The sequence below is a fragment of the Hyaena hyaena genome, unplaced genomic scaffold (genome assembly GCF_003009895.1).
Source record: "Hyaena hyaena isolate Hyena2069 unplaced genomic scaffold, ASM300989v1 scaffold_299, whole genome shotgun sequence".
Lineage (NCBI taxonomy): Eukaryota > Metazoa > Chordata > Mammalia > Carnivora > Hyaenidae > Hyaena > Hyaena hyaena.
This window is the reverse complement of record NW_024080930.1, coordinates 834,323-861,210: the sequence shown is the minus strand read 5'-3', so window position 1 is coordinate 861,210 and position 26,888 is coordinate 834,323. Positions and strand designations below refer to the sequence as shown.

The following is a 26,888-nucleotide window of genomic DNA, read 5'->3' as shown; positions in this document are numbered from 1 at the left end:
TTTTTCTAAATGCCAATGAAGAAAAAATTGCATTATTTTGATTATGTAGCCCCTTTAAAGCCAATCATCATTCTTGTGGATTTTATGTCAAACTGAACGTTTAAAAGATGCCCATGGACACACAAGAACATATGATCTCCAAAAAAGAAAGAGTTCTATATTAATGTCTATTACTTAAAGAAGGACATGAAACAGATTAACAACAAATACATGATTCAACTTATTCCTGGAGATGTTTTCTTGATCAAAATAACATCAAGACTATCTGACAGGACCACACATTCTATCAAGTATACAAACTTAGCTCAAGACTTTAAGAATGGGGAAGTGGCTAACTTGGCTCTAAATGCCAGACTCTCTTCATCCAATGCTGTGGAATAGTTTGTCTACAGCACTGTTTCTCAAAGTGTGGTCCCCAGTTCAACAGCATCAGCATCTCCCGGAATGCTGTCAGAAACGCAAATTCTTAGGCCCCATCTCAGCTGTACTAAATCAGAAATGCCAGGAGTAGGACTCAGCATTTTGTGTTTTGGTAAGTTTTCCAGGGCACTCTGATGCAGGCCACATCACCAACAGCTGTAGGCACTTAAGCACTTACTATGTAATAAGCACTTTGTAATCCTCATTTAATTCTCATAATAACCCTCTGAAGAGATACTGGGCTTTTTTTCCATCATGTTTTTAATTTTAATTCCAGTATAATTAACATATAGTATTATATTAGTTTCAGGAGATACTGTGCTTATTCTCATTTTATAGATTAAAAAAATATTAACTTGCCTAAATTAAAAAAAAAAACTAGTAAGGGTTAAAGCCCATATTCAAAGACAGGGTGGAAAACCTACATTAGTGCCATTATGATTTGACATTGTTATTATTATACTTATTCTCTCCAACAATCCTGTAGCATAAGTAATGTAATTCTCATGTTACAGATGTATGAGCAGACCTGGGTTAAGCTATTTTCCCAAGATCACATGGTGACAAAAAAAAATTTATGTATAAGTTTATCTGATTTGAAAACCCATACTCTTAACCAGTCTATTATCCTTCCTCAAATAAAAACAAGAGCTATGACCAACTGCCTACTCGTTCCATTTGACTTCCTATTCCATTTAACTTCTTGATCCCCTTGCTTAATTCCTGAGTAATATTCTGTTCTTCAGGCAGAGTGTTAATTTGGCAGATGAGGTTAAGCCAGGGAGAAGCAAGTTCTATTCTTCAGCTGAGTATAATCAGAGTGGCCAGCAGTCATATAATTCAAAGTAAAACAGAGATATTAATGACATCTGTAAGAGACTGTCAAAAAAAGGAGGGGGAAGAAAAGTGAAAATAAATATATATTTTTTAACTATTACTCTAGCTTTGTACATCAAATTAGCAACCAGACTTCAAATGATTTGAAAAGATAACTTAAAGTCAGTATATTTTGGCTCTCAAATACTGATGAACTTAAGATATTTTTTAGTTCTTATATTTCACAGTATTTTCCATATGTAAACATCTTGGATACATTCTTTTGATGAAAGTGAAAGCTTAAAGACATTCCTACCACCAATGAGCAGGTATCTTACCAGCAACTTACTCATGGCCAATTAAACAAAAACAACTTATGATCAGAGAAATAAGAACTAAATACAACAGCCAAGTGTAATCCATTATCATTTTAATGGAGTCCTTTGCTTATTCTCTAATTGCATGTGCTGTAATATCCTCTTACAAAGCTAGAATCATTCAGCTGAGGACCTGGAGCTCCCAACATGTATTGGTACTAAATTTTAAATAGGTTTTTATGGAAAGTATCATTCTACTAGCACTTAGGGAAGATAGTTATTCATGTTATTCCAGGTCACTACAAATGTGGAGGAGGTATAATTGAGCCCTGGCTTCAGTCCAGAGCACACCTGTAGTCTATGAGGAAATATGTACTTTAGGCATACTTAACAGAGCTCTCTTTTCCTGTAAAAACAAAAAACAAGCAAGCCATGAGAGACTCCTGAATGCTGAGAACAAACTGAGGGCTGATGGGGGGAGGGAGAGGGGGTGATGGGCACGGAGGAGGGCACTCGTGGGGATGAGCACTCAGTGAGTGTTATATGGAAACCGACTTGACAATAAACTACTTTTAAAAAAAGGAAAAACAAAAAAACCCCAACTCTTTATACCAGTAGTGTTTATCAAAATCCAGCTGGGTGCCAGGGGTGAGGGAACAAATTGAAATAAAAATTAATTTTACTTATTTTTTGGGGGGAGGGACAGAGAGAGAGGTAGAGAGAATCCGAAGCAGGCTCCATGCTGTCAGCACAGAGCTGGACATGGGGCTGGAACTCATGAATTGTGAGATCGTGACCTGAGCCAAAATCAAGAGGTAGGTGGACATTAACTGGCTGAGCCACCTTGGTGTCCCTAAAAATTAATTTCAGAAAAGCCTATTAAAACAGGTGAATCATACCATGTACATTAAAACCTTTATAAAAAGTAATGAAATAGGACTATTTAATGAACTTTACTTGGAGATCTAATTACTTTCCAAATGAATGAAGATTATGATGGGCAAATCACAGTATTAAGTCAACTGTTAAAGGAAGAAACGATACTTGCATAAAACCTATCTATCACCTTTGGGTCTCAGTACTAAGTATAAAGATGGCCCAACTGTCGGATTTAATTACACTTAAAATCAAGTAAAACAGACTAAAATCAAATAAAACAGATTTTTTAAAAAAAATTTTCTGTATATTTGATGTTTTGACATCTTAAAAAAAAAAAAAAACCTTTCTGGCTGCCAATTCTTAGAGCAAGGGGGTAAGATGGAGGCATGCCTTTGATGTGCAAACTAACCATCCAAAGCTACATCTCTTTCACCCGGCCCAAGCACCGGGATGCAAAATTCCTCTGCCTTAATCATCCCAGGCACCTGGCAACAAGGGCCTACCCCTGTAAATTTAGAGCCTACAGAAATTACTCAGCTTGGCAAATCCTGAACTGTCTGCCCTGCCCTGCCACTCCCAAGGAAACTGCAATACAGCTCTAGCCTCAGCTTTCCCCACGCTCCTGCTTTCTGCTTACTGACCACCCAGAGGCTTCCCTGTGTGCCCCTCAGATGTGTGCATGTTGCCTTTTTCTAGGACCTGTGAGTACAATAAACTCGTATGTTCCTGAACCTGTCCTGTGTCTCCTCTTGTGATTGACCATTAGAGAACATAAAACATTAGGCCAATCTATGCTTGTTTTAAAGGTATATGCACATCAAAAAATCAGAGTTATAATTACTAAACTGACTTCCTCCCCAGATTCTTGCAGACACTGGCATACAGGAAAAAACCACCTTTCTCAACTAGTACAGATTAAATCAAGGGCATATTCTATGTCCACTCTGGAAATTACCTTTAATTTGCCATTGTTTTCCCAAATGTAACCCAGGCATAAAGGATACCATCGGAAATGAATAAGGCTCACAAATAGGAATAGTAATTAAATACCCACCTGTGAAGGTGTACTGGTAAGTTCCATCTTTTCTTGTGATTTCTCCTTTGCTAGTCGAGCAGCTTCTTTAAATTCCTGAAACTTTTCTGCGAACTGAATGTATAAAGACTATATACATTAACCAAATAAAATAAAAACAGGTCTCATTGCCCACTTTTACCTTGGCTTTCTTTCATTTGCTGAATAAGTGACTCTTAACGCAAGCAAGCTAGCCATCAAATCAATAATAGGTGTAATATGAAAATGATGGAAAAAGAAATCTAACACCAAACACTTATCTGTACACTACAAACTACTTGGACAAACTGCAGTCAAAGACATCACAATATAACAGTTAGAATTTGAGGTCAGCTAATTTACCTACGTCCCTTCTTCAGTGCTCAGACACACTTTACTAAGAAGGTGCAGAGTACAGGACGGGAGTGGAATCAGTAAAGATTAGCATACTTTGTTTATCATGGAGAAAAATGAATCTTTTAGGTATTGACTCATAAACATCTCAGTATTCAGAGCGCGTGCTTTTAACTTTTACTGGAACGTAAACTCTCATATTATGTGTGACTTTTTATATTCAACAACATAATTGGTAACATCTACTAATATCACTAAATGGCATTACTAAAACTTCAGTTCCAGAGATTCCTAAACAGCTAATGTAAAGCAGTGGAAAGGAGTAACACAAACTCCACAAAGTTCTTTAAAATGGAAACAACAATTAAAAAAAACTACAGCCCATGAAATGCTAATTCTTATGAACCCATAGTAATCTAGACATATCAGGGCCACAAATCTGTTTTGGAAGTGGAAACTAGTCTACGGTATTCTCAGACAGAATAAGTTAAGGCTACCTAATAAACATTAAAAAATCAAAAATCTCCACGCAACTTAAAGCACTAGCTAGAGCTGGTAATAAAAACATGAAATTATGGTTCCTTCCTCAAACCCCATAAGCCAACCCTGACTACATTTCTATCTTGAGAAGGAAAACTTTAGCAGGAAAGGTCATGATACTTTATATGCGTTAGGCATTTGGAAGAAAGTTAAATTTAAGTTGTCATTACAACTTTCCTTCTTATGTTAAAGTTGTCACCTATAACTTGTAGATCAGGGAACTGAATGAATATTACTATACTACTTTTTTTCGAGTAAGGAGGTATTCTGTTCCATTAATCTGAACACAAAGCTAAAAAGGTCTCGTTCACACCTGTGTATATGGAATAAAAAAGAAACCTTAATTTCTCTCAATGTAATCTGAAGTAAAACACAGGTTTATTTACACTCATCTAGCACTCCAAAGTAGTTAATGTTTAAAACTCTTTCAACTTCATAAAGGCTCACATTACTCCTAATTTTTATAGGTTTGGGTTTCCATGGTAACAAAATACAACTTAGTAAGCACTCTAACAATCCAATCACAGTTGCAATTTTCCTCATACATCAACCTTAGGAGACCAATCATTTCTCTCAATGCTGCTACTCTCCCTTTAAGAGACCCATGTCTAGAATTGCCTTCAGACTTTTCAAAACCCTTTTAAGTGCTTTGATTCACTTATGATTTTTAATGATAAAATAAGCCAGGATAATTACATGTTTACTTCATTTATGTAAAAGATTATAAACTCCTTGGGATCCCCTAGTCTACAAAGCAGCGACACTGGTCTTCAAGGTAGCATGGAAAATAAATCATGATTTTGTCATCTTTGGACAAAAACATTCTGAAGAGACTGATCATCAATCCTTGGAGCCAAGTCCAGTGAAAAACTCTTGGAGCCAAGTCTAGTTTATTTAACGTCGATTCTCCCTCAAAATACTAGGAATCATTATCAGTAAGGTTGGTCAAAAGTATATGTTAACTTTAAAGAGGAAAAATTCTTGAAATACAAAAGCTATTCTCAGAAAAAGAGATCTAATGAAAGGATACAGTATAATTGACAGAATTGAACAAGCTATTACTTTGCCACATTAGCTAGCTGCCCAATAACCTCGAAGACGTGACAAAAACTTAATGTGTAGTCAAAATTACTTATGCCCCAAAATCATTTCATGCAAGTTTGAGAAATTAATCCACAATTTAGTTTCTGTGTGGTCAAGAAATCCATCAAGTGTAATATGTAAACTTTTTTTGCTCTAGACTTTATTAGACAATTCCAAAAGGAAGTGCCAAAAAGATTCCATCTGAGTAATGGCAAAAGTATTAGAACAAATGAGCCATTTCCTAAGGGGATTACTTATGCAGGGGCAACATTCAACTGGATACCTCTGTCCCTGCTATACTGACATACTTTGAATCTACAACTCATACCTTTACCACAGTCCAAGAATTGTATTTAGAGAATCAGATGGGTGTAAAAGAAAACAAATCAGATAACGCTTTTTCACTTTAATCATCCTACAGAGAATGGACTTAAAATCGTGAAGATGAAAGTTAAAATAGCCTTAAAATTGGTCTCTAAACTATAATTTATGTTAAAGATAATAAAAATATGCAAAAACAACCATGTTAAGAAATGTCTACAACCAAAACAAATAGAAGCAAAGATTACTTCGATTACTGCTCTAACTATATCGAGTCAATAAATAATCACAAAAGTGTAAGATTATTTTTAAAAACAACTTATCTTTAAGCATCAGATTGATTTCTGTAATGAAAAGCTTACAGTGTAAACATGAACAGTGTGTATCTACAAGAGCCTGATGACCCTGAAGTTGAACGTTTGTAACTCCCAAAGCCATCAGATTGTATGTATACTAAATTATTGTGAAATGTAGGGGTAGCCTTTTAATGGAACACTTCAAACAGAGAAGTTCAAAGAATAAATCTTTGGATCTGGTGAGCATCAAATCTTAAGAGCCAAGTGAGTACTCCTCATCTCCCTGATCAGTATCTTATCCTGAGACAGTTTGCTTTTCCTTACTCTTTGTGGATGACACGCACAAGGCACTGCTGGTATAAACACTGCATGCTGCTTCTTATAGACAGGACAACTGTTTTATTTCCAGTATTTAGCCTGGTGATATTCTGTATTCTGTTGGCTTTTCTGGCCCAGTAATTCACTTCGTAAGTATGTTCCAGGAACTCTTCACGTGTTTGTTAGATCTCACCGTTCTGTACTATATCAGACAGTTTGAAGTAATTCTCAGAGAAATTTCCCTAAACAAAGTAATTCTTATGTGCCTGCTCTCATGTGAAAAAGCTGAAATCTGTATCACTATCAGCTTCCATTTTCAGAAGAGCATGCGGTCTACCTACTTAAAACCACCTCCACTAAGGGTGCTAATCCCTGAGCAGAGTCCATTCAGAAGTGATAATCCCCAAGTGTTATGCTAACTCTCATACAGACAGTTAACCACCCAAATACTTCTCCATTAATGGTGACGGTTTTTAATGTGTATAAATTATTTTCCAAATGACAATGAAGTCCAATGATCTCTCACTTGTTGCTTTAAAGACACTACAGTTGTTCTGAGAGTATTAAATTTCTCCTATATTTTACACTCTCCATTTGCTATTATATATTTAAGACATGTGATTTGAAGATGTTAACTTACTTTTGAAAGATGATGCTCAGAGGAGAATCCCAGTCCATAAACAGTGTTTGCCCGGCTATCAGCCCACTGGCCAAACTTCTGAGATGTTTTAGTAAATGTCATGTTTGGGGTGATGGTGCTATTAATTATTGCCTGAAAAATAAAGTAAATACGAGTAACAAGCCAAAACTTAGCAAAAAGGTATTTAAATACAGGGCTATTTAGTTCCATAAAAAACTAAGGATTTCTAATGAGCATACTCAAGGAAAAATCAACCCCTAAATATATACTTTTTTTTTTTTTTTAAACATGAGACTCTTTTTTTTTTTATTTTTTTTTTTAATGTTTTATTTATTTTTAGGAGAGAGAGAGAGACAGCGTGAGCAGGGGAGGGTCAGAGAGAGAGGGAGTCACAGACTGAAACAGGCTCCAGGCTCCGAGCTGNAGAGAGAGAGAGAGACAGCGTGAGCAGGGGAGGGTCAGAGAGAGAGGGAGTCACAGACTGAAACAGGCTCCAGGCTCCGAGCTGGCAGTCAGCACAGAGCCCGACGCGGGGCTCGAACCCACGAACCGTGAGATCATGACCCAAGCGAAAGTCGGACGCTTAACCGACTAAGCCACCCAGGCGCCCCCCTAAATATATACTTTACTTCTTTTACCATAAAGTGGTATAAATTCATGATATTGAGATTCACTATCACTTCTATTTAACACATAGTTTCTTAGAAAATTCATATTTTAGTGTGTATTAATTCACAATTTTAATTAATAATTAACAATTTTGGTGAACACTGTAATAAATTCCAATATTACTGTAACATAATTAGCTTAAGTACATTCCCTCTGCCAGTACTATAAAAGTATATAATCAGTTTACTTAAGTAGTTTAATGCCTCCCAAAATTGACATTACAAAGTTATGATAGAAATAATGATAGAAGTAAATATGTTACCAAATTCATAAGCAGTTTTTTGGTGAATTACCAAATGTAGAATGAAAATCAGGCATTTTCAGAAAAAAGCAAAAATCTATTGGACACGTGAACAGTACATAAGTATTTATGAAGTATGCATGTATTGAAGACGTTATAATAAACGTATGACACCTGTCCTACTAAAGAAGATAGTAAAAGAGTGGTCCCTTGCTTTCTGTCACAACAGCAGACGTATTACCTGTAGTTCTATGAGCCCTTATCCTTGATTAAGCATTTTTACCTCTGACAAAATTTAAATACTCATACTCAAACCTCCTTACCCTTCAGTTCAAAAGCTGCTTTTCCTAGAATGTCATTTTAGATTCTGTAAAATGTGGCTAGCAAAGTCCTCTAAATTACATGTTGTCATGAAAGACTCAATGGAAAAGAACATATTAACAAATGGCTAATAAGAAAATATAACAAAAGGTAGGAATTTGGTTACAGAATCACTGGCTTATGCAACTTTTTTTTACTGAGTACCTATTAAATGCCAAGCACATTCTAGAGAGTTGAAATGTTACACTGAGTGGCAGTGTAACTGGATTACATTCTAAAGCAAGAACAGTCAGTCAATTAACAAATATATCAACAACTGACTAATGTAATTTCATAGAGTGTTATGTGCTGCGAAGTCTGTGAGACCATCATGTGTCAGAGAGGGGCAGTCTAGAAGGCAAAGCTGGCAGTTACCAGGTTAGTCCTTGAATGTTCCTGGAGGAGGGTGCTTTTGAGCTGAGATCTAAGCGTTTTCAAGGAGAGAATGACAATTTACATATTATCCCAGTAACTCTCAAAAAGTGAGGTAGCAATAGGTTTTACAGGCATATAAGAAAAAATTACCCATTTGCTATTGGTCACAGACCTTCAGTTTTAGCTATTTCAAATGAACTTCTTGATGCTTTTAAGGCTGAGTCCCATTTTAATCCCCATTTTGAACCTTTCCTTGCCTCCACCTGTCTTGGAATTACTTGTTTAGTGATTCTTTAATCACTGAAAAAAAACTTTAAAATGAAAGACAATCCCACACTTAAAAAAAATTATTCATGGGGTGCCTGGGTGTATCAGTCAGTTAAGCGTCCAACTCTGTTTTGGCTCAGGTCATGATCTCACAGTTTGTGTGGTCTGGCTGAGCCCTGCTTCAGGCTCTGTGCTTATAGCATGGAGCCTGCTTAGGATTTTCTCCCTCCCTCTCTCTCTCTTTCTGCCCCAGCACCCTTCAAAAAAAAAAAATTTTTTTTTTAAATTATTCATTAGAATTTTTTGAATAGAATGTTTTGGATTCTTTGAATATGAAGAAAAATCTTAATTCTTGAAAATACATTTTCTCTCAATCCCAGAGTTCCCATCCTTTCAAGGAAAACAGGTAGAAATGCTGTGTCATTACAGATCATATAGTGCCCTTATCCTGGCCCTCAGCCATGCTGATGTCTCTGCAGCATGATTAGAAAGCCTTTAAGCAAACCTTACATGCACAGCCAAGGGCATTGAATGAGAACAAACGGACATTTTCTAATCAGGGGCACCTAAGGGCTTTCCAACTCATCACACAGCGCAGAAATAGAAGTGGGGCGGGTGGAGAAAACATTCACTTAGCTACAAGTAAGCCACTCTGCTTACACTACTGCTTACCAAAAACAACTCTCCCTGCAGGGAACTGCAGTAGTTACCAGCATCAGTTTTAAAGAAGTAACTAGAAAATGGAAGATGTGATAGAAAATGTAATTGCTACAGAGTGTAGATTTTGTTAAAATAAATAAAAACTTATTTTCAAGAGCTATTTAAGAGTCTAATAATTACAAGCTGCAAAGTATCCTCAAGAACGGAAAGGCCATAAGCAAGAGTTCCTAATGTCTCAGAAGAAAGAACACACGAGTTATTTAATCACAAGGGGCATGGGAATACTTCAGTTGAACTTTATTCCATTTAACTCTCCCATCTGATAAAACTACATCTCATCTGTGGTTTGGGCCAAGAGGGAAATACAGATTATAGAGAAATGAACGTTCTAGTCAGAGAAAAGAAAGAAATTAATATTCTAGTGGCTGAGATCATAACAATATCTGTTGCTATCACTAAATAGTTATAAAATATGATAAACTTATTCTTTATTAAGGAAGCTTTATAGAGATTAACTTTATTATTATTTCTCAAGTCCTTTAAATCCTCCAAGTAAAAAGGGAAGAGAACCAATTATCCTAATAAATACACATTAGTCACTTAAGTACAAGATAAGGCGTAAATAGCCCCTAGGGTTCTGTAATCTAGTTAAGGAGATAAGCACAAGAGAAAACAAACTGAGAGTTGAGCATTAAATTATCTCTTGTTTCCCAAAACCACTAGGCAATACATAACTAATAGCCTGAAAATATTAATAATGATAACAAGAGCAGTGTTTGTATAGTGATTACTATACTCCCTTTAAGGGCTTTTGCATAAATTATTTAATCTTCACATGAATCCTATGGTGTAACGATGTAGTTATTTTTATTAGTTCCTTTTTACAGATGAAAAGATTGAGGCATGAAGACATGAAGTATCTTGCTCTAGGTCACATGGCTAGTAAGCAGTAGAGCAAAAATTCAAACCAGTCTAGATCTCGAGTTTATGCTCTTAGCCCCCAGGCTGACCCGCTAAAACTTCTGCCAGTTGAAAGGCCTCATGGCTTTAAAAAACCTTGAAGGAGAAGAATGGAGCCCTTGTCCTTCTACACACATTATATCCAGAATCTGATGTTTGGTATTTCTTTATCTACGTGTGTTATTCAAAATTCATGGATAAAAAGTGGAATTTTCCCCCTTTGAAAGGCGTACTATTTATAAGACAATGATCAAAGTGCTTTGCAGATATTAACTCATTTAATTCTTACTAATACTACTAATGAGGTAAGAGCAATGAGCCCCAGAGAAATCATTTGGGCTCAGAGAATTTGACCAAAGTTAAAAAATTTAGTAGATGGCAGAGCTAAGATATGAACCCAGGCAGTCCATGCTTTTAAACATTATACTATTTGCCTTCACTAAAAATAAAAACTTAGGTCTTGTCCACATACTTCTTTTCAGAATAAGGGATGTCTGCTTTAATGCTGACAATGACCAGACTTCATACCATGTAGGGTATGTGAATTGCCAACTAACCTACAAAAGAATATCTGAAAAGAATTCTAGCTCCTCACTAGACTGTAAGCTCCCAACCTGTAGAAACTGTCCATTCTGTTTACCATTGTATTCCTAGCAACTAGCATAGTGCCTGACATGTAACAGATATGCAATGAATACGTATCAAATAAACTAACCTAAAATCTGTAGAATATTTAGGACTCAATATAAATAAGGTGGTTGATCCAAGTAATTTAGAAGACAAAAGGACAAAAAGTGTTGCTAAAAATGATCAATTTTGGCTTTTTTAAGTTTTAAAAATCGAAAAGAAATGCTGTGTTTTAATAAAGATGAAAATTCCCCAAATAAACCAGAAAATGCTCTACTATATAAAGCAAATAGCAAGATCTTTAAAGAGAATAAAACTTACCTTTGAGCCATCTAAACTGATTATCCTATACACATTTCTTGTGCTGTCATAGAAGTAAGACACAGTAACTGCATGCTTGCTGGTGGGTACCCAGTTCTTCTTTGTGTTTGGGTCAATCTGGAAGACGTGAGCTCGAGTGCTGAAGATGGGTTGCTCCCTATTGGGCAGAAAATAAAATGACAGATTGAAAGCAGTCAGTTTTATTACACTGAACAGCAGAACATGAAATCTGTGAGGATGACTCCATTTACCCCAAAACTCCCACATCCCCAAGATCAGAGAAATGTTCTTCCATATTTCAATACTGTAAGTATTCAATCATATGCATCTTAAAACAATTACAGTCCAATCTCATTACTTCATGAGGCTGCCTACTCACTAAAATATATTTGTAACTCCAAAATCAGTACTTGAGATACCTTCTCAGTGCTTTGCAGTGGAAAGATGTGAATCACCTGATGTGCATATTTCCGTCTAAGGTTGGTCAAGGCAACACTTGGCCTTCTTGTTTCAGCTCCCATACTAAAAACAAGTGTCCTTTTAGTGATCTATTTGGCACCATGCATTTCATAATACTGTGCTTTTTGTTGGTGTTTTCACTGTGTAAAATAGCTCCCGAGCATAGTGCTGAAGTGCTGTCTATTCTTAGGTGCAAGAAGGCTATGATTTGTCTTATGGAGAGAATGTTATAAGCTTTGTTCAGGCATGAATTATAGTGCTGTTGGCCATGAGTTCAATGGTAATGAATCAATAATATATATTAAATAAGGGGTCTTTAAATATAAACACACATAAAACAAGATTATACATTGATTTGTTGATGAAAATGTGACCGGAGGCTTGTAGGAACCTAACTCTCGATGTACCCTAGGAGCAATCATTCAGTATTTGATAATTCAGTGTTCGTGGTGCCTTTATAGAACACAGCTACTCTAAATAATGAGAATCGACTCTATCCTACTAAGATACAAGAGCCTTATATAAGCACTAGGTTAAAAATGTTTACCTATTTAAAACTAGATTATTCTGGTAACAGGTAAATAAACTTACTGAGAAAAGTTTACATTCAATATAATCTCTGCTACATTAAGAAGTATATGAAAAACAAAGTGGCTCACAGCCACAGTATCTTTTACTGAGATTAAGTAGGGCCTTAAACAGTAGCTTTTACAAATAATTTCAAGAACCCAAACTATTAAAAAATGTATATTCAAAATATCATTAGCTTATTTTACAGTCTGGAAAACAAGCATGTGATGATCTATATGCAACAAAAGTATATGCAAAATTTTCCAAGTTCTGAGTAGAAGTTCTTCTGGAAACAGCCTTTACCAGGCTTTTTTGCTTTGAGCCCAAATAAAGTTCCCTTCTCTCAATTACACATCTTCCTTTCTTAAAGCTGCTTAAGGTCCTCAAGAGAATTTTAACCAGTATTAAATGTTTAATGTTTTAAATTTAAAGAAAGGAGAGTATTGAAAAGGAGAAATTGGAAAACAGGCAAGGCAAGTCTGGGCCCAGGGCAACACGACTCTTCAGACTAATAATAATGGGCTGGGTGTCACGTATGCCTATGGTCTTCTTCAGCCCTTGGAGAGCAGGTATGAAAGGGAGGGCTTCCCTGTAGGTAACCTGGCTCTTCCCAGCTTTATTTCTGGAAACCCCCATAACAACTTTTCTTATTCTTAGAATCTCTTTCGAAGCAACTGATAAATCTTAAACCATTCCCTAAATACTGAAGCACAGAGTCATCATTTCTGGCTTAATCACATTATATATAGATTCATTTGACAAAGAATTATTCACAATCTGGCAAAGCACTGTGCCTGTATGAAGAATTCTTCTGAACTGGAGAGAGGTCCAATTCATTCCCTCTCCCCCATCTTCAATCCTTCAATTTTTCAGGGAGGCTGATGCTACACTTGGGTTATATTCCAAAAAGCCCTGCAAACCTTGAGTTTTGTTTTTTCTTCACCTTTTAATTAAAGTTCTAGGATTAAGTGTAGGTGGTCAGCCTGACTGTAAATAACTAGTTCCAATCCACAGGAAAACCCAATCACACAAAAGTGTATTTACTAGGGCATGGAAGGAAGGGAAGTAAGAACTCTAGTGTTTACTAACAACTTTTTCCCCCATTTGACAAGCAGTAAATGTCTAAATAGTGCAGGGTATTGCAATATATGGATTTTATAAGAAACAAAAATAGTTAAGACAATGATATTACTTTTACACATCTTATATGACCAATCAACAAATCCTTATCAGTGGAAATCCAGTGTTTTGAGTCTTATACTTTCCGCATCTTAATTCATACAATCTGCACAATTAATCCATAAATTTAATACCCTTTTGAATAAAAATCTTTATACTAGCTGTTTTACAAGTGTTCCTTGTGAATCTGGGAATCAACTAAGTACAATGCTTTTCAATTCTCTTCTGAATAGTTGATTTCTTAAAATTAAAGTTCAAGATTTCTGGTCAAAATCTTGTCAAAGACTCCATTAAAAATATTAGCAAAATAATTTCACTGCTGTCACAGGGAACAGAGTTCCTAGAAGTAAAGAGGAAGTTACTACATCTATCAAGGCATAATAATAAGTGGTTCACACTTCAACTGAATATCTACTGTAAGCCAGAAATAGAGAAAAGATGGTTCCTTCCCCTGAAAAGTTCAATTTGCTGACGGAGGACAGATGTAAAAAAAAAAAAAAAAAAAAAAACTCTTCATCATGATAGATTCTCTGGAAAGAAATGACTGAGAGCTACCATGGAGAAACTGATGTCTAAGAAGAGTTTGAAACAAAGTATGGTCAAGTGGGAAGAGGCCATAGGACACTGGTATGCGTAGCAAGAACCTTAGGGAGTGTGAGTGCCTTTGACGAATGAGGCTGAAGAGAGAAGCCAATTCATGTGGGTCCCCTCTGGAAACTACTGAGACTGTAAATAGAGAACAGCTCTGCATTTTAGCAAGATACATTTTGAAATACTGAAGAGGTGGATGGAAAGGAAACAAGATTGAACATAGGAAGGTCAGTCAGACTCTTAAGAAAGAAACTCAAGTATTAGAAATAAAGAATGGGCTCCCAGGGTGGCTTAGCTGGTTGAGCATCTGACTTCAGCTCAGGTCATGAATTGACGGTTCATGGGTTCGAGCCCCGTATGGGCTCTGTGCTGACAGCTTGGAGCCTGAAACCTGCTTCAGATTCTGTGTCTCCCTCCCTCTCTTTGCCCCTCCCCTGCTTGTGTTCTCTCTCAAAAGCAAATAAATAAACATTAAAAAAGGAAAGAAGGAAGGAGGTTAGGGAGCGGAATGAAGACTGAGCAGGGATTAAAGGTAAATTGGAAAACAGAACCAGTAAGATTAAGCAAGATTGGTTGCAGGGCAATGTTTCTCAAATGGGGGGTGATTTGTCACAAGTGGGACATTCCACAATTTCTGGAGACATTTTTGGTGGTCGCAACTGAGGAAGATTGCTATTGGCATCTAGTAGGTAGAATCCAGGGATGTCGGTAAACATCTACAATGCATCAAACAGCCTCCTACAAGAATGAACAGACCAAAATGTCAATAGTGCCAGTGACCAGGATGGAAAACAGAAATTGAAGTCTGGAGTTGAGGGAGGATGAAATGGGAGACGATGAGCAAAGGTTTGACCAAGTTCAGATGTGTCTAAGGGTTTGCATATAAAATTGTTAAATCAGGAACTTAAAAATTTATCAGTTTGGAGCACAGTGGAAAACACCAGGGTAGAGTGAAGAGTTGAGGGAGTCATCAAGAGATCATACCACATGCTGACAAAAACTGAGGACTGATGGATGAGGGGGGGAGGGGGGATGGGCATGGAGGAGGATACTTGTAGGAATGAGCACTGAGTGTTATGTGGAAACTAATTTGACAATAAACTATTTGTAAAAAAAAAAATAAATAAAATAAAATAAAATAAAATAAGAGATCATACCTACCACAGCAGTCTGTTTTAGAAACATTTCAACACTAAGCATGTGAATGAATTTCATTCTAGAGAAAAGCTATAGAAGCAGCAGCAGCAAAGTCATATCTGAAATCTTAAACCTTTTATTAATTTTTCTTAATGTTTTATTTATTTCTGAGAGAGAGAGAGAGACAGAGTGAGCAGGGAAGGGTCAGAGAGAGAGAGAGGGAGACACAGAATTGGAAGCAGGCTCCAACCCATGAACCGTGAGATCATGACCTGAGCCGAAGTCAGACGCTTAACCGACTGAGCCACCCAGGTGCCCCATAAAGCTCTTATTTTTTAAGAGGATCCATAAAGCATATGAAACTGTCCCAAGTGTCCAAGTGTTAAAGTTTCACATAAACTGGATGGCATTCATTAATAAAGCTTAGACCCACAACTTCCTTTACAGCAATTCACACAAATACTAACTGCATCAAATACAAATAGCTCCCAAAATATGTTCTCTGGAGCAACAGTCTTCGAAATGAGTGTTCCATGTTTAAGTAAGTTCTGCAAACATGGTTTTGTCCCATTCTGAAATACTTATAATGTACATTAGTGTATTAAAGGTTCTAAAATGTCCTGCAGTAAAGAAACCCATTTAGGCCTGAATAACCCAGCATGTGGCAAAATTATCTGACTCCAAATTTATTTTCCACATAACACATTAACATGTTGATAGGATTTATATTTATAACCACAATATGAAAGTCAAAAGATAAATTGTGAGGTAAAAGTATCTCACTGTAAGCTGGTCTCGATAGTCAGCCATTTTTACTGACATTACTGTCAACAGAAAATATATATAAAAGATATAACATTGAAACTTTATTTAGTAATGACTACCATATTATTTCTTAAATAGGTGTTTGTTAACAGCATTCAAAGGAACTCTTCTAAGGAATTAATCTAGCAATCAATTAGATGTTGCCATGAAATGCTTTAAACTACCTTAGAGAAATAAAACTAAACAGATACACACACACCACAACCATATATCGTTTTATCCTAGAGAATCATCTACTTTGCCATTTCTTCCATCAATTATCAGGATAATGAACAGTGTAAGTGACGTATTATAAGAAAAGCTTATTGGAGTCATTTTCAATTGGTTCATAAAATAATTCTAAGAAGCTGGTATAAGAAAGAACAATTCTGAAGTTCTTCATCTTGGACTAAAACACAGTAAAAGTACGATCTATATGTAGTGATCAACTCCAAAACTTCATATGGATATGAAAAACTGGAAGAATCAAAGTATAAGATGACCTAAGAAAACTGTAGTAAAATCAGAATTTTGTATTAAAAACAAGGTTTATTCAAACTCATTAGAGTTGACATAAAGAATTAGTATATTTAACTCTTAGGCATCTCTGTAATAAGAAAAAAAAGGAAAACTCAAGTAAAACATAAAGACTACTTATCAAGAAATACATAAGCTCTAGATCTAGATAAAAGGGAAAAAATTAACTTTTGTCATTTGGATAGTTATTATTTAGAAAAATTCAATGATAATGCTTTTCAAAAATTATTACTGAGAGCTGTATTTTTACAAACATTACGTGATTATGCAATAAACTTATGTTTTAAGGCAATGCAAAGGTATGGGTCCAATAATAACAAGAAAGCTCAAGGGAAGAAAAATAAATTATACATTCCCTAGTCTTCTTTTCATGTTTAGCTTACAAATACTCTTTTTCATATATGTAAATATAATTAACTATTGTAGCAAAAGGGATATAAAGATTATGGTTTCAAATCATTCCCCGACTTTCTGATTAATTTTTCAAAAGAAAGTTGCCTGGTACAAGTTTAAGAAACCCCAAGGTGAATGAATAATTCTTTCCACTGAGAGTCTGACATCGTTATAAACATGGCTGGCTGGCTATCCACCAACTATTCTTCAGCACTCCCTCCCAACACATCTCTGCATTTCGTTCTGATGCTCCAACCTTCCTTCACATGATTGTGAGCTTCATGCCTAGAATAATCAAGGCAATTCCAGTCTTCTTACCAGAAATCCGTTTAAGAATGGACCTCTGAAGCAATTCACGTCAGTGAGATAACCTAATAATGTTTGCTGGAAGCTTCTGGGTACAGTCACAAAGAAATTCACACATAAGAAGAGGTGTTCTCTTAAATAACATTGTTTATGCAGTGACATCGGACCTAAAGGAGTCATCTTAGTACTGTGAGGCCACGAACCTGAGAACAAAGCCAACACTGTTTGCTAAGAATAGCAGATGGAAAGACAAAGAATCTGCTTCCTTGATTGTGTCATTGAGTCAATGAATTAGCCTCCAGGCTTATGTGGTAAAACAAGTTTCTGGGGCGCCTGGGTGGCTCAGTCGTTTAAGTGTCCAACTTCGGCTCAGGTCATGATCTCACGGGTCGTGGGTTCGAGCCTCACATTGGGCTCTGTGCTGACAGCTCAGGGCCTGGAGCCTGCTTCGGATTCTGTGTCTCCCTCTCTGTCTCTGACCCTCCCTGCTCACGCTGTCTGTCTCTCTCAAAAATAAAACAAAACATTTCTAAAAATTACACAAATGATATTGAAGAAGTTTATATGAAATAAACCCTATAATGAAGTGCCCCCCAATAAAATGTAACTGATGGTCTTTTGGAACTCCTGGCTAGCTATACTCTGGTCGTTCATTAACTTCATAACACAACCACACAGCATACACAATTAGATTTAGGGGGAGAGAGCATTTAAAATTCTATAGGTAATCAATAAAAAAATTCCTAAGACTAACTTCATTAGGAAGAATGGAATGCAGGAGTCATGGTGGGAGGAAGAAATGTGAAAATGGCAAAAGTTCACTATCAATTGATTTTCTACTGTAAGAATTTAATATCCAATGCTTTTAAGAGATAGCAGTATAACATATTAGAGATAGGGAGAAAACCACCAACAGAAATAACAATTGGAAGTTTTAAAATCAGTTGACTCTGGTGATGCAGCCAGATGAAGGGAAAATGAGGTAGGTAACTAGTACCTGTCTTTATAAAACTTCAAGTATTACTTAATGTTTTAACTCTGTATAGGTATCAAAAAGACTTTTTAAAGCAGCATGTGGAGGAATCTACATACACATCAAAATTAACACCAAGAAAAGAATGTTTTAGAGGCCACTTATGAAGACTGCCAGAAAACCACAGAGTAAGTGACAAATTTTAATAGCCTGGAACTCAACTGACTCAACAATACATGCTATGAAGCCATTCCTATTATTCGTGAAGAGGAATAAAGAGAAAGTAGGAGAGAAGCAGAAATCCAAATGAGCCTAAATCAAGACTGAAGCACTGAAGGTATGTCTACCTCTTCAGGAAAATACTCTCCTTCGTTAGAAGTAAATACACAGTAAGATAAAAAACATTCTACTGTCAGCTTAGTTTCTGGAAGCTGAGAAGCTGGGTAATACTTGTTAAGGCCAAAAGGACATGAGCAAAGATAAGACAGGGACTGAACAGACACCAATGATCCCTGAACTTCGATGTAATACCTGAAGAACTCAGTTTCAGTGCCACTTGGGGGTGGTACAGAAGGTCTTCAGACAAGCCAGAGCTCAAGCACCTGAATTTCCTCCAAAGAACTATCTTGCACAAGTAATAATATAATTGTAATCCCACTGGATTAACAGGGAACCAGTTTATCTCCATCTCCTCAATCACCCCCACATAAGACAAATCTTAAAATTACCTGTTTTGATGCTGCTCAAAGACTATAAGGGCATACTGTCAATTATATATTTCTACTGCCATATTATGTATTTAACAGCTGACTGCGTATACATTTAGAATATTATCTTTTAAAAAACACATGCTTATTTTGAGGGAAGCAGAGAATTCTAATGGCTACCCAACACATAGTTGTACTACAAGAACTCCATCTAGTGATGGACCAAAAACATAGCAGGCATATGTTTTTTTAAAACTTCCAAGTTACTATTTAGCAAACACAAAATTGTAAAGTGACATTGTCATACCACAAGTATGCAGATTCAAAATGTGACGCCAACAACTACAAACCATTTTCTGGAAGAATTTCTTAGAATTGTTTGTTTTTTTTTAAAAAGAATAGAAGTCCTTGGTCTTTTAATTGGTTAACTGGTCATTTGAATGACAGATTTTTTTTTTTTAATTTAACCTTTCATTTATTTTTGAGAGAGAGGTAGAGACAGCATGAGCAGAGGAGGGTCAGAGAGGGAGACACAGAATGTGAAGACAGGCTCCAGGCCCTGTGCTAGCCCTCAGCACAGAGCCCGACACAGGGCTCGAACCCACGAACCGGGAGATCATTACCTGATCTGACTGCAGACGCTTAACCGACTGAGCCATCCAGGTGCCCCATGAATGACAGATTTTTTTTTTTAAAAATCATTGTTTGCATCACAACAATTGAACATGAGAAATTATCATGACATCAATTCAAATTTCCATTTGGAACTTATTAAATTATGAAATCATACTTAAATGGTAAGAATACTGTCTACTTCTTTATATATCTTCCCTCATTTTAAGAGTGTTTTTCATCAATCAGTCCTTTCATTAGGCCACAGCACTAGTTATTAAAAGAGATTATAGTACTTATTTACCTTGGGCACTTTAATCATTAGCTACATTGAAAACATCAAGAGATATAACAAAATTGATAAAGAGGAAGCAAACCCACTCATTTTAGCAAATGATAACCGAATTATCAATTGATTCTTTCAATGCTCAGAGAACCTGACTTGCTATTTTGTATTTTTAAAAATTTTTAAAGAATTTTTTGAAGTTTAGTTTGAGAGAGAGTATGCGCACATGAGCACAGAGAAAGGGCAGAGGAAGACGGAGAGACAGAGGATCCCAACCTGATGTCTGTCAGCATGGAACCCGATGGGGGGCTCGAACTCACTGAGATCATAAACTGAGCCAAAATCAAGAATCAGATGCTTAACCAACGGAGCCACCCAGGTGCCCCTTGACATGCTATTTATTAAATAACTGCCAAGTAACATCATCTCTGCCCTTCTTTCTCATTTTAAACTGTATCCATTTTAGATAAAATCCTGGATGTTTAAAAACATATCAAGAGGTATTCCTGATAACTCGTTACATTTAAAATTACTTTGTATTTCCAACTCTATTAGGCTTTAAATATTCTTCTGTCCCACATAATTTCCACTAAATAAAGCTTAATAGTGAAAACTGAAAATACATTTATTTTCATTTATTTTAACTGCGATGTAAAAGTCTATGAGAGCTTCACTGTCCAACAGAGTACCTACTAGCCACGTGACTACTGAATTTGAAATATGGCTTGTGCAACTGAGAAACTGAAGGAAAATAGCCTCTTATTAATGAAAATTTAATTTGTGTTAAAATAGGTGGTCCATTCCTAAAAGTCTCAAATAATTTTCTAGTAGACATCCAATTCCTAAACTTTAAAAGTAAATTAAATGTTAAAAAATTATCTTAAATTTTTTTTTTAATATTTATTTTTGAGAGAGACAGAAGATAAGTGGGGGAGGGGCAGAGAGAGAGGGAGACACAGAATCTGAAGCACGCTCCAGGCTCTGAGCTGTCAGCACAGAGCCCAAAGCGGGGCCTGAACCCATGACTGCAAGATCATGATCTGAGCTGAAATCAGATGCTTAACTGACTGAACCAACCAGGCTCCCCAAAAGATTATTTAAATTCTAATACTAATAAAATTTTAAGGAACAGTAATACTCTTAGGTGTTTTTCCTATACATCTACTACAAACTAACCAAGTGGATACTCAATCCATATAGTATCTGAAGAAGTAAGTATTCCAAACAAACAAACAAAAAATAAAAAAATCCGGGACTGAAGAAGATTAAAAGTACTGTGGCAAAATGTTAACGTTCACTATATTTTAATAGTGGCTGTATAAATGTTATGTTATTTCCTGTATTATTGTGAATATTTTAAATTGCTGAAAATAAAATCTCACACCATTTCTCTTAGAATTTATTGACACTGAAATTTGAATAATCAGCCATATTTTGTACATATGTAGATCAATTATTTTAACTGTGATGTAAAAGTCTATGGTATAATTAGAGCTTCACTGTCCAACAGAGTACCTATGAGCCACATGACTACTGAATTTGAAATATGGCTTGTGCAACTGAGAAAGTGAATTCGTTTAGATTTTGATACTCAAGTCAGTTATTTAAACACACTTAAGCATATATGGAACAACTTGCGTATGTGAATCTACTATTTTAACTGTCCACTTGTTGAAATTTAAATTCAGATCAAATATTTCTGATAAAAAATTTTAGGGTCTCCAAAATTAGAGGTGCTCTAAGTGCAAAAAACATGAGATTTCAAAGACTTGGTAAGAAAAATGTAATATATTCCAATGACTCTTATATTGATTACATGTTAAAAAGATAATATTTTGGATATATTGTGCCAAAATGTGTTAAAACCAATTTTACCTTTTTAAAATATTAATAATAAATTTAAAATTACATATGACGCTCACATTGTATTTCAAGTAGAAAATACTGGACTATTCTATGTAGCCATTTCCTTACTGACAGATATATAAGTTCCATTTTTTACACTACTAAAAAACAATGCCCCTATATGTTTACCTGTGCAAGCATGCAAGAAGATATACTAGAAGAATTCCTGGTCGTAGGGTATGCACCAAAGCAGATTTCCAATTTGCTCGTCACAGTACATGTACCAATTTATATTCTTTTTAAAAAATGGTTTATTATTTATTTTAAGAGACAGAGAGAGAGCATGTGAGCAGGGGAGGGGCAGAGAGTTAGAGAGGATCCTCAGCAGGCTCCACGCTGTCGATACAGAGCCTGACAGGGGACTCGATGTCATGAACATTGAGATCAGGACCAGAGCTGAAATCAAGAGTCAGATGCTTAACCCACTGAGCCACCCAGGCACCCCTCAGTTTATACTCTTAATAGTCTTACATAATATCCTCCCAACACTTGGTAATGTCCAAGTAACATCTTTAGTTTGTAGCAACTTGATGTGCACAAAAAGGTATTTCATTGTTGCTTTAATCTGCATAACACTGATTACTAGTGAGGCTGAGAAGATCTTCATAGACTTCTGACCCACTTGAGTCCAGTAGATTTCTACAGTTATTCCTGGGCTTGTTTAAAACCTTATTTTAGCTTCAGACAGTAAAAGAGACCAGAATTCAAAATTCAGCATTCAAACCATATGCAGGGGAACATTTCATAATTCTTACATATATAAACCTAATTGAAGTCAACATCTACTGAGGTCAGCATCCACTCAAGAAAAGCAAAGCCAAGTTGCCTTTTTTCCCTAAATCTGATGACATTTAATGTTTGAAAATCAATATAGCATAGATACAGCATATATATTCTACTCTTTTTCCAAAGGCAAATTACACATCTTAGGTATTAAATTTAGTTTTAGTTTTTTATATACCAAACGGTTTCTGATGTTCCTCAAAAATTTTCCGTTGTGCAAGGGTAAACAGAGGAATAATAAATGGTTATTAGTCAAACTTTTAACTTAAGAGTTTTTAAAAGTTTTCCTGGCTTAGTATAAAAAAAATTTTTTTTAAACCAGGGGCTCCTAGTTTAAAAAACTCAGTTAAGCATCTGACTCTTGATTTTGGCTTAGGTCATGATATCACAGTTCTCACAGTTCATGGGTTCAAGCCCTGAGTGGGGCTCTATGTTGTCAGAAGCTGGAAGGGATTCTCTCTCTCTCCCTCTCTGCACCATCTCAAAAATAAAGAAATAAACTCAAAATTTTTTTTAATTTTTTAAAATGTTTTTAAAATTTTATTTCTGAGAGAGAGACAGCATGAGCAGGGGAGAGTCAGAGAGAGAGGGAGACACAGAATCTGAAACAGGCTCCAGGCTCTGAGCTAGATGTCAGCACAGAGCCTGACCCGGGGCTCGAACCTATGAACCATGAGATCATGACCTGAGCCAAAGTCGGACACTTAACCAACTGAGCCACCGAGGCGCCCCTTAAAAAAAATTTTTTTAAACATAATGTTTAATGGTAAGCTATATGTCAGTAGTAACAATGCAATTTTACTGTGGAAAATATTAAACTCCTGGGTGTTTTCCTAATAGTAAACACTATCACTACTTCCCCACTGTTTCTCTACACGATTCTCATTCCAACATTCCTCAGACTTGAAAGAATCACTTCTAGCTAGTGGAGTTTTCTCTAGTCACAGCTAATAACTACATCCGGCTAACTCCTTTCTGAGTGGTCCTCAAGTAGGTTAGCTATATGTAAGTCCACCAACAAACAGCCTCTAGTATTTTATGTATGGTAGCCACACATTTTCAGTTTTTCAGGATTATCCAGCTTTAATATACTTATTTTTTCTATTAAATAAGGGCTGCATTAACTATAATTAAATGTGATTTATGATACCCACTGTTGTCAGCTTTTCAGGAAACAAAAATTATAGACAAAAATTTTTGTCAGATGCTATGTCCCAATTTGGGGTTTTGCAAATATAATCCCTATAATGACATAGTGTTCTTGCTCAAACGCATTACATCTATTTCAAAAACAGTGGTGTTGCAATAATTCAGTCGTTACAGCATTACAGAGGCACAACCAAATTCTTTTTCTCACTGTGAATGTATTAATTATTTTTCACTGATGATAGATTTGAAATAGGGATACAATAAGCTAGGTTTGTGGTCTGTGTCCTGTTTAGCCTTTCTGAAAGTGAATTTTAGTAGAGACAAGGAGAGACTGACTTCTGACATACTTGAGGTAATCACTATTGATAAAAAGAGTACCTGACAAGATAAAGTACTCTACAGTTTACAGCATTGTTTTTTTGTTTTTTTGTTTTTTTTAACATTGTGGCAACCCAGAGGGTCATGGCCAACTTACTGGTTAACAATGGGCGTTATAAAAAATGGGTGAGAATACAAAATATCAGAGTGCATCTTACCTGCTAGCAGTGTACATATTATTCATGAAACTTTGAGCTACATATTTATTTATGCTTGGTGCAATGTAAGCTGCATTTTTTTTTAACTGTGGATCATAGCCAAAAAGTTTAAAAACCTAGGTATATAAAATGCTTTTATTTAATATTCATGAAAACCCTGTGAAGCAGGTACACAATACCCATTTCATACTACAAACACATAAGTCCTAAATGATTCACCCAAAGTCACACAGCTAGCAAATGATACAAATAAGCATTTTTAAAATGAAAATGAAAATAAAATTCAATCTCACTAGAAATCAAAGAACTGAAAATTAGAACCATGAGTTATTTTTTCACTTGTCAAAACAGAAAGCCTTTTTTTTAATGAAAAAACTCAATGTTAGTGAGAGTTTAAGGAAACCGGACACTTTCAGAAGCAGCTGGTGGGAGTATAAATCAGTAACGTCTTTCCGAAAAACACTTTGACAAGGCATATCAAAAGCCTTTAAATTCTTGTGCAGATCCTTTGACGTATGAATTCCTAGGAATTTACCTTAAGGAAATAATCATGGATATATGCAGAGATTTAGCTACAGGGTTGTATAACCACATAGTCTACAATAACCAAAAGTTGTAAATTAAAATGCTCAATAGGGGCGCCTAGGTAATTCAGTTGGTTGAGTATCCGACTTCAGCTCAGGTCATGATCTCACAGTTCATCGTTCGAGCCCCGTGTCGGGCTCTTGACAGCTCAGATCCTGGAGCCTGCTTCAGATTCTGTCTCCCTCTCTCTGGCCCTCTCCTACACATACTTGGTCTCTGTCTCTCAAAAATAAATAAACGCTAAAAAATTGTTTCAAGTGTTCAATAATGTAAGACCAAATAAATTACAGTACAGCCACAGTGGAATCCTATGTAGTCATTAAAAACAAAGTAGAACATTCAATGACCTAAGAGTGAAAAGTTTGTGAAATAGTCAATGAAAATAGTTTGTCAAATAGTGAATAAGTGTAATTTTGGTTTAAAATATACCTATATGCATAGAAAAAATACATGGAGGATATATAGTACTTATATTCAGTCTCTGTCCTGCCTCTCCTTCTCTCAACACAGAATCCTTCTAAAAACCCAAGCCAGCATTAAAAACTCTGGGGAAGAGAAAGGGTGGAGGGTTAGGATAAAGTAAGTAAGGCAAAAATGTATAAGGCTACTAAAGTGAGTGTGATGATGGTGGCTAAGGAAAGTTGAAACCTAACTCAGGTGGGGGCACCTGGGTGGCTCAGTCGGATAAGCGTCAGACTTCAGCTCAGGTCATGATCTCACGGTTCGTGGGTTCGAGCCCCACATCGGGCTCTGTGCTGACAGCTAGTTCAGAGCCTGGAGCCTGCTCCGGATTCTGTGTCTCCCTCTCTTCTCTGACCCTCCCCTGCTCATGCTGTCTCTCTCTCTCTCTCTCTCAAAAATAAATAAAAATATTTTAAAAAAAACAAATTAAAAAAAACCTAACTCAGGTGGGTCATTCCTCAAAACCCTCCAATAGTTTACCAACTTAACAGTAAAAATTCAAGTCGTTAAAACAGTCATCTAAAGGCCTTCTACCACTGTTTCTCAACCGTGGCTGTGTTAGAAACACTCAGCCTCCAAGGTGATTCTCCGGTGTAGCCAGGAGAAAAGAAACACCAGGATACCCACCCCCAACCTCATTTGCTAATGTGTGTGGGGTCTTTTACTCCAGCCACCCTGGCCCTCCTGGTGTTTCTCAAACATGCAAGCACCGCCTACCACAGGGCCTTTGCTTGAAGCACTCTTTCCCTTCAGATCTGTCTAGCATTTTCCTTTGCCTCCCCCAGCTGTTTGCTCAAATGTTACAGTCTGAGTGAGGCCGGTCCCGACTGCTCTCTGTAAAAATTGAGATTCCTTCCTCCTCTTTCCCAGGATTTTCCAATCCCCTTCTTTTAATTTCTCTCCCTGATGTTTGTCACCATGTGACATACAATGTATTTCTTATTTACTGTCCCTCTCCTAAAATGTTATCTCCTCAAGGGCAAGAATTATGTCTTTTAAATTACTGCTATGTCCCCAAGCAATTCAAATGCCTGGTACACATTAGACACATAATGAATGAATGAACGAACAATCGAATGAATGAACGAATGAATAGTAAGACCTACAGAGTTCTTGGTGGTGGGATTTATAAGTGAATAGTTTTGTAACTCAATTTTTCAGTGTGTGAACATGTGCTATATGTAATAAATAAAAAGTAAGCAAACAACATATAATGTAATTTATTTGCTTTAAAAACACAACTAGTAAAAAAAAATAAATTTAATTTGAAAAATAAAAAAATAAAAAACACAATTAGTAGAATGCTATCTTGGCGATTACACAAATATATATGTAAATATTCAATGAACTGTAGATTTACACACTTCAAATATATGCCTTAAATTTTAGAAGTACATGA

The 26,888-nt window shown here is 36.1% G+C and overlaps 1 protein-coding gene across 1 annotated transcript in view; it reads right to left on the bottom strand.

Moving 5' to 3' along the window:
- HOMER1 (homer scaffold protein 1) overlaps positions 1 to 26,888 on the bottom strand; it is a 140,056-nt gene that overhangs the window by 80,066 nt on the left and 33,102 nt on the right. The window contains exons 2-4 of the mRNA XM_039247463.1: positions 11,516 to 11,672; positions 7,036 to 7,167; positions 3,487 to 3,579 (exon numbers count right to left, since the gene is read on the bottom strand). Coding sequence (XP_039103394.1) covers positions 3,487 to 3,579; positions 7,036 to 7,167; positions 11,516 to 11,672 — 382 coding nt within the window. The remainder of the gene's footprint in view (positions 1 to 3,486; positions 3,580 to 7,035; positions 7,168 to 11,515; positions 11,673 to 26,888) is intronic.